This window comes from Nothobranchius furzeri, chromosome 4 (assembly GCF_043380555.1).
Source record: "Nothobranchius furzeri strain GRZ-AD chromosome 4, NfurGRZ-RIMD1, whole genome shotgun sequence".
Lineage (NCBI taxonomy): Eukaryota > Metazoa > Chordata > Actinopteri > Cyprinodontiformes > Nothobranchiidae > Nothobranchius > Nothobranchius furzeri.
This window is the reverse complement of record NC_091744.1, coordinates 5,877,530-5,886,475: the sequence shown is the minus strand read 5'-3', so window position 1 is coordinate 5,886,475 and position 8,946 is coordinate 5,877,530. Positions and strand designations below refer to the sequence as shown.

At 40.5% G+C, this 8,946-nt stretch overlaps 1 protein-coding gene across 1 annotated transcript; it reads left to right on the top strand.

Annotated features, from left to right (window-relative positions):
• Window positions 1-1,806: 1,806 nt before the first annotated feature.
• LOC107390436 (phospholipid phosphatase 3) lies at window positions 1,807-8,736 on the top strand. The gene is made up of 6 exons (XM_015967138.3): window positions 1,807-2,740; window positions 5,433-5,590; window positions 5,676-5,962; window positions 6,046-6,103; window positions 7,559-7,735; window positions 7,826-8,736. Exons 1-6 carry the CDS (start codon window positions 2,536-2,538, stop codon window positions 7,922-7,924), a joined length of 984 nt encoding a protein of 327 aa, XP_015822624.1. The 5' UTR covers window positions 1,807-2,535; the 3' UTR covers window positions 7,925-8,736.
• The last annotated feature ends 210 nt before the right edge of the window (window positions 8,737-8,946 follow it).

The window sequence follows — 8,946 nt, the reverse complement described above, 5'->3', positions numbered from 1 at the left end:
AGTGTTTCCCCTTCACATTTAAAAAGTACAAACTTTCTTTCTCTCTCTCTCTTTCTCTCCCAGCTGATGATTTTTAGTTTTAATTTACAAACAAAATCAGAAATGTTTAGTTGCAGAACTGCTGCCCCCTAGAGCAGCAGAACACAGATGTACACCTGAGAACATTTGTTTTTAAAATGGTTTATCAGAACCCCACCTCATTCACTGATAACATATTCATTTATCTTGTCCCCTCCATAAGTCTGAGGTGTCCCAAAGGCAATGAAAATCATTTTGTGCAATGAGACACACTGAATCTCAAATGTTCACTTAATAGAAAAAACAACAATTAAACTCACACATTGGCAATGCTTACTTGTCTTGAACATTAAAATATTTTCATAATCAACGTGTCAACGCAACACCTCTGAGTCAATCTCATCTCACACACTGGCGTTTGTTATAAATGCACAAGAAATTGTAGTTATAAGCTTGGTGAGGGTTTCCTATGGTGGCCTTTGATGCCCAATCATACCAAAAATGCATGTAAATCACAACTCTTTGTATATTATTGTTGCAAATCCACACCAAATCCAAATCCCTTCTGACCGTAAAGTGCCCTGATGGAATATTAGATCAGAAACATACCATGTGCATTACTATACGTGTTAATGTCACTTTATTTATAAACCATTTTACAACCAACAAGCTGCAGCAAAGTGCTGCACAGAAAAAAATCAACGCAATTATTCTAATCACAAAAAATGACTACTGTCATCTGGGCCAATTTAATTTCTTCATACCAGTACATGGCTAATTTAATAAATAAATGAACTATAATTGCTCTAATAATATTAGCAGGGTGGTGCAGTTGGTAGCACTGTTGTCTCTCAGTGAGAAGGTCACAGGTTTGAAACCCAAGTAAGGGCCTTTCTATGTGGAGTAAGCATGTTCTCCTCACACATGCAAATAATTTGGAAGGTACTCCAGTTTCCTCCCACATGCCAGAAACATGCTAGGTTCAGACCCTGAATGCTCATAGGTGTGAGTAAATGTGTGGTTGGTTGCATGTCTCTGTGTCTCTGTGATGGTCCAGCAACCCATCCAGGATGCCTGCTGTTGTCACCCAATGGCGGCTGGAGGAAGGCACCAGCTCCAGTAACGATACTGAGGAAAAAGCAGCTAGATGATGATGAGGATGGTGATGATATTGAAGACAAGACAAGATAAAAGAAGAAAAGAAAAGAAAAAACAAGACAAGACAAGATTGTAAAAAGTACAGAAATGATTGGAACAGTGGAACATAAAAATACTCTCAACTATCACTTTGGACACAAGTGTGCTGACCACTAAAACCATTACTTTTCAATAAAAGATCGAGTATCTGTGAACATTTCTTAAAAATGTAAAATAAAGCACATTTCTAGATGTACAGAATCTCTACCTCTGTAACAGGATTGGTACTTACCTCAAATATCTTCAACTGTGTATTACAGGTGGCAAATAATTATTTTTTTGTCTTTGTTGCTGTTGTACAAATAAAAACTCAAGTGCTACAAATATGATTTTGATTGTCATACTAAGATTGGTAAAAGATGATTTAGTTAGAACTTTACACGGGGTGATCTTATTTGTATTTTCCATTGTGGAATTTAAATGATTCTAAATCGAATCAAAAACACAAGAGAAGAATTGACAGAAAGTGAAATTAATGCAGCACACTTTACTTTTTCATAAATGTCTCCATTAATTCCAGTGGGGCTGCTGTGGCTCATTACTTCCAGTGTGTGAATGTGTGTGTGTGTGTGTGTGTGTGTGTGTGTGCGTCTTGGTTGGGGGGGGGTTGTAAAGCACCTTGGGGGGTTGTGAAACACTAGAATTCACCACGTGAATCCTTTTACCATTTTCATGTCATTTTTTAGAAATGTGCTGAACAAACAACTTTTAAGACATTTACATGTTTGGCATTTAGTTTGATCTTAAGCACATTTATCCACAGTTTGGACGTTAACCACACCTGATTGTTTATTTTTTAACCAAAAACAACATTACTGACATCTGGTTCATCAATAACAGCAGAAGTCATGTAAATCTTCTTTTATTGAATTTTATTTTACGTTATTTCAAACCACGCTTTTCTAAAATCTCCTGTGATAAAAAAGGAGGTGAAAGGTCACAGTGATGGAGACTGTGACACACGTCTGATGCACAAATTATCTGTTGCGTTAAGGAAAGTGATTGAAAGGAAAGATCTTATCAACTTTTCCAGTAACTCTCAGTGTTTTCATTCCACAAACACCTCATATCTTCAAGGTGACGAGTTCTGCAGCAGCAAGTCTGGACGGGCCCGTCAGACAGAACCGCTTTCCTCTGACATCAAACCAGCACGTCAGCATGTGCAGTGGGGAGTATTTAAAACACACCAATAGCTGTCTCATTTCATTTCACACACACACAGACACACACATACACACACATACACACACACACACACGCAATCCCTCTCTTCTCTCTCTGGAGCCCCACTGCTGAGGCTTTTTTCTGCATTCTCTCATCATGTTGGACACATTCGGGTCACACGGTACTGGACTGACCGTCTCAGACCTTCAGCTCAAACTGTCAGACAAGAAGAGCAACCTGCCTCCAGCACCCGGGATGGGACTGGACAACAACACCGGGAAGAAACTCTTAGAACGAAGTGGACCGGCTTTATCCAAAAGAAAACTTCTGGTGGGATTGGACCTCCTCTGCCTCTTCCTCGGTAAATAGAATCTTTAAATGCATCCTGTTGACTACTTTACTCAACTGAACGTTAAATTTTATTAATATTTTTATACATGCAGCCTTTCATGCAAACTTTTAGTGATTGAAAATCTGAAAGAACTCAACAAATTCTTTTAGATTCTCTGTTTCTGTAGTTTGAATAGATTTTGTGTTCATTATAACATTTTAGTCTGTAACCAGTGACACCCACTGCTTCTATGAATTATTTATTCCTTCCTTTTTGTCATTTCACACACTTTAAGTTCCCTTCAGCTTTGCTTCCATCCCTTTTGTGTTTAAACAAAAACAGTCGGCTGTTAAAAGGCTGATATTCTAACTTTCAGGCTGATGTGTAGGAGAAAAAGTTCCAGTCAAACAAGGAATTAGAGGAAAATCTGCCTTTTCACTATACTTTGCTGCGCATGTATGTTCTCAGGCTCTCCATACCAGCTGGTTTTTGCATCGCCCGGGGATTTGTGCAGTTTCCATGACAACATCCTGGTTCTCAGGGTAGAGTTGTTCCAGGGGGAATTCGATTCGGTCTAAATAAATAAATGCACGACCCCTGTGTGTGTGTGTGTGTGTGTGTGTGTGCCCTGCTCATTAGTGTAATGGGTGTAATGGTTGGACAACCTCCTGAGGTTCTCGTCACATGACCAGCGGATGGTTATATAATATTGGCTAATTGGAAAAAGCTGTATGGAGAACTATCTGCAGGAATGTGGGAGCCCTGCAAGAAGCAGGCGTGCACAGCAGAGCCACACAGAGAGTTGGTACAAACAGGGACAGTGTCAGGCTGCTTCTGGCTCTGCTCGGCTGCACCATTTGCTCTTTGTTTAGCTGGGAACCAGAGTCACAAACAATCCCCTCCTGCTGCCTGTCCTCATCAACACATACGTCCACTGAACTTGTTTCTGTTCAGTGTCTTCCCTCGTACGTCCCAGCGTAGGATTCCTGTGACCCCAGCATTCCTAATAGTTTTTTTCCCCTGCAAAAGGTCTCTTTTGACCCTTTGTCCATACCCAAATCTCTCAGGTCACGGTTCCCTGTGTGATCAGCTCCGGATTTGTGATGATTACAAAGATATTTGGTGTTTAATTGAGTGAAAAAGAGTCAAAGGCGAGCTGGGTGTTCACAATTTTGTTACGAAGGGAAATAAAGACTCATTGGCCACTTTTTTAGGTACACAGAGCACCTTCAGTCAGTGTCTTAATTCTTCATGTCGTGGAACCAAACAGCAGAAAAAATCCTGAGTTTAAACTGCTACACATGGGATATTTTCTAACTTCAGGTCAGTTTTCTGTGGACTCTAGAGATGGTTGTGGGTGAAATTCCCAATATTTTCTCAGTTTTAGCAAGGGTCCCCTGACCCTGGGGCCATCTGCAGCTGCAGGAGTGATTTTGCGGAGCTCCCAATTACATTTGTAGAATGTTGTTTTAACAGCAGGCTTTTGATGTAGGAAAATAATTTTTATGATAAGGTTTTTACTTACATACTTATTATGGGTCTACCTTTGAGCAGTGGGATAATAATAATTATTATTGCAAGTTGGAAAAATTTTGGCACTTTTGACAAATTTGGCCCTTGTCTTTAAAGCTTTGGACACCATTGTTTTTTGTAAATAATGTGTTGTAAATGTAATATTTACATGCTTTTCTACCAGGATCAACAGAGGCAAAGCCACAACCATCCAAATGTTCCAAAAGTTTCAGGGGGCCCATCCTCACATGCTGAAATTTAAATACCACAGACGTCCATGAGTAATGCAGATTTGACTAGGAGCAAAGGATTATAATGCACACATTAAGGTTTTTGTTTTTTTAATATTTGAAATACTGGAGATTAGTGCGGTTTTACGACAACAATGAACATCTGTGTTAGCTCCATTAGAAGTGGTTAGCTCATCAGTCTGGAAAGAGTTAAACACCAGGATGTTCAGAAAGCTTCCCACTATTTTTTAAACCTTCAAACAAAAACACACTTCAGAGACATTTTCTTACTTTGCATTGTTTTAGGTATCACACCACAACATGCAGAATCTTTATCTTTAAGGAGACTGTTAGGTATTTTAATTTTCCCATCCAGGGTTACCTGAGGGAAAGTTCAACACGCAGGGGTTATATTAATAAGCCGATCGATCAACCCATACCAATCTTTACCAGGTGACAACAGAGACAATGTGTAGTTCTTACTTATAAGCTCTGGGAATATCAGTTGAAATGTTGTCTCTGGGCGATGCCATGTTTACTTCTACGGGAGCCCGTGAGGACAAAACACATTTACTGATTTGTAACACATGGTGGCCTGTGATCAAAGCGAGTCTGACGTGCTTGTCATTTTGCTGGAGGTTGTGTTCCCAGGGACTTTTGACCCTAATGGCCATCCGTTGGTAAGGTCGTACTTGAACACAAAAATACTGCTTGCTTGCAATGATTTAGGTATGTGCTGCCCCATATCGCCAGGGAAAATACACACTGTCACTTTTATAAAAGTCACTTTTCATCAGCTGAAATCTCAATTATGGGGGTTTAGTTCATCACGATGAATCGTGTTAAATAGCAAATTGTTCCACACTGAATAACCCTCTCTCTCTCTCTCTCTCTCTCTCTCTCTCTCTCTCTCTCTCTCTCTCTCTCTCTCTCTCTCTCTCTCTTTCTTTTTTTCTTTCTTTCTCTCTCTCTCTCTGCAGCATCAGTCCCTTTCTATGTGTGTGAGCTGAAGGTAGTGAGACCTTACAGAAGGGGCTTCATATGTGGCGACCCCAGCATCACCTACCCGTATACACACAGTGAAGCTATTCCAGATGGACTTCTCATCGCCGGTGGAATCATCATCACAGGGTTCACAGTAAGAGCTCATCATCTTCATTCCTCCCATTTTTTCTTACTGTACAAGTCTCATGGTGTTTTCCGATTGCGTTACGTGTCTCCAGATTGCCCTTGGGGAGTGCTACCGCGTGCGCTTCTGCAGCGTTAGCTCCAAGGCTTTTGTCAGGAACCTGTACGTGTCCAGTCTCTACAAAGAGCTGGGCAGCTTCCTGTTTGGCTGCAGCATTGGCCAATCGCTGACCAACATGGCCAAGCTCAGTGTTGGGAGGCTGCGACCTCACTTCCTGTCTGCGTGTGGTGTTACCTATGCGTCGCTCAACTGCACACCTGGAACCTACGTCGCCACTGTCACCTGTAAGAGTCCTGATCCCCGTTTAGAGGAAGAGGCCAGGTTTGTTTGGCAATAAACATGGATTTGGGTCATGTGGTTCTGGTTCTGTTCTGTAAATCTAAACACTTCTCTACTGTTTACAGGAAGTCCTTCTTCTCTGGCCACGCCTCCTTTGCCATGTACACATTGCTCTACTTAGCAGTGAGTATTTCTTAGTTGTCTTTCACACAAACACTCACACGGACAAAGCAACAGCCAATATTGTATGAAATAAACAACATAAGGACTCATTGTCGGTTTAGTTAGCAGCAAGAAGTGGGAGAAGGAGGAAAGCGAGGAGGTGAAGAAAGTTATAAACAGAGATGGCTTTGTCTGCTGCAGGAGGAGTGTGACCTCGCCTCTGTCTCACAGCCCAGCTTTGTTGTGTGATAGTGTGTGTGTGTGTGTGTGTGTGTGTGTGTGTGTGTGTGTTAGAGCTCTGCAACACTACATCTGTACATACAAATGTGTAATCACTAATTAAGAATCAATTTTCATAACACTCCTGATTAAATTAGTTAAAAATTCAGCGCTCACCTAGCTGAGGATGGGGTCCATGCAAACGCCTGTTTGTAGACGTGTTGAAGGTTTCATTGAGCGATTTAAACCAGATTTTATATTCCTATAACTCAAGTCAGTTTGGTTTACCTGCATTTACCGTGAGTCTAAGTGATGGATTATGATCTCTGACAAACCTGTATCTGAGAGAAAGGATCCTGTGATGATCTGAGCTTGATTTACTGTGTAAACTGTCTGGCTGAAATGCTCTCTTTGAAGATTTTGGATTGCGGTGATTTTTTTCTGCACACATCTACAAAATTAAACATGGAGGAGAAGAGTCGGATGCAGAAAACATTTGATTTCTAGCTAAAACCCTCCTGAAATCAGAAATGTATTTGGTGTGAGCAGGGGTGGGCAACTCCGGTCCTCGAGGGCCGACGTCCAGCATGTTTTAGTTGTTTCCCTGTTCCAGTATGATTCATCAAGATCTGCAGAAGACTGTTAGTCAGCTGCTGGTTAAAATCAGGTGTGCTGAAGCAGAGAAATAAACAAAACATGCTGGGTAGCGGCCGGCCCCCGCTAGTCGACTCAAAAACGTGAAAAAAAGAAAACTAATTTTGAAAAATAAAATAAAATTTAGAATAAAGACTTTAAATAAAAAAAAGGTTGAATGAATGAATGAAATCTTTATTTTGAACATTATAATAAGAATAAAAATAACCATTATAACAATAATAATAATAACTAAGTCCCTGTACCTCATGAAGACCATATTTTTGTACCACTTTCTAAATTGGGTCATACTTGGACATTGCTTTAAATCACTATTTAATCCATTCCATAATTTCACCCCACAAACAGAGATGCACTGACTTTTTACTGTTGTTCGCACAGACGGGTATTTTAAATTCCATTCCTCTCTCAAATTATAAGATGAAGAAAATAAAATATAGTGTAAGTAGCCAGTGACACAGGGTCTTAGGAGGTTACATTTTTTATCCGTTTCTCATAAAAATCAGGTTGATTTCTAAAAAAGAATCTGTTGAATCTGACCGTTACTATGTTAGTTACCACTGATGACCATCCCATTCATGAAAACATGATCTTTGTTTCCAGTTTTACCTGCAGGCCCGGTTGAAGTGGCACGGGGCTCGGCTGCTGAGGCCGGTTCTACAGTTTTTCCTGGTCCTGCTGGCGATCTACACCGGTCTGACCCGCATCTCGGACTACAGGCACCACCCTACCGACGTGCTTACAGGTTACCTGCAGGGAGCTGTCACAGCTTACTGGGTGGTCAGTAGACCTCAGCTGCTTGTCTTGGTGCATCACAACTTATCCACGTGTCTGCTTAAGCCTCACATTGGGCTTGTTTATTTTTTCCAGGCCTTCTTCATCTCTCCCATGTTTAAAAGCTCCAGCTCAGACCTGTCTCCGACTGGGACACCGGACAGCTCCTTGTCACCTCACCACACTGCCTGCTAACCCTCACACCCACCAACACCCACCTGCTGCCTGAATTCTGGTCTGGGTAGACCAGAGATCTGAAAAATGTGAGACAATTTCCTCCGAAATCAAATAACATACCTCAGTGTTTTGACAGTGGGAGCAGAAATATTGACTTTGTGAGACAATGTCTGCAACTCTAATGAGAATAACCTTTAGTATTAGTTGGGAGAGACTGAAACCTCGGCTTCTGTCACGTGAAACGAAAACCTCCTGAGACTGATCGAAACTTAACGTGTAACTTTTACATGTCAGACTGAAAGAACTGTAAACACTCTAACTCCATGCATAACTTGTACGTATAAACATGATTTTACACCTCACAGGACACTGTCAAGGCACTTTTGATATTTTTGTGTTAGTTTTTGTAATTACCACTTCTAATAGAATGTATTATGTATTTCACAAATATGGAATGAATCATTTGGCTGCTGTTAAACATGTTGAATGTTGTTGAATGGGAATGGGGAACAATAAGAAATAAAAAGGTTTTCCTAGTGAGTTATAATAATGGAATTGCCTGTTTAATATGTTTTATATCATTTTATATATGATAATATTCATTAGGATAAAAATCCAATATACTATGATAAGATACGAAAAAATGTGACCTAAAGCATCAAAGCTACAATAAATGTTAAGTGCACATTTACAACTTTGTGATGCAAAATGCTCACTATGTGATGTGATATAAAACATTAAGCTGCAATGTGGTACAATACTGTAAGTGTGTTATGATACAACATACAATCAATGTTCCTCTGGGATTAATAAAGTATTTTTGAATTGAATTGAATGACACAATGCAATAATATATATGATGCAATGTGACAGTGTCATACAGTAGGATGGGATACAGTATTGTCACTCATTGGAACTCGTCATCTTCTGCTCATCCGGGTCTAAGCTGCTGGGTCGGCTGCCCTATAGGGAAGAAGAGCAGTGGCTCTACTCTGTGTCCCTCCTGGATATCTGAGGTCCTGGCCCCATCTCTTAAGCTT

What these genes read in the sequence shown, in the direction of transcription:
- LOC107390436 (XM_015967138.3), top strand. Translation starts at nt 2,536, where the DNA reads ATGTTGGACACATTCGGGTCACACGGTACTGGACTGACCGTCTCAGAC. An exon ending in CCTCCTCTGCCTCTTCCTCG is followed by an intron (nt 2,741 to 5,432) that starts GTAAATAGAATC and finishes CTCTCTCTGCAG; the next exon opens with CATCAGTCCCTTTCTATGTG. An exon ending in ACACATTGCTCTACTTAGCA is followed by an intron (nt 6,104 to 7,558) that starts GTGAGTATTTCT and finishes CTTTGTTTCCAG; the next exon opens with TTTTACCTGCAGGCCCGGTT.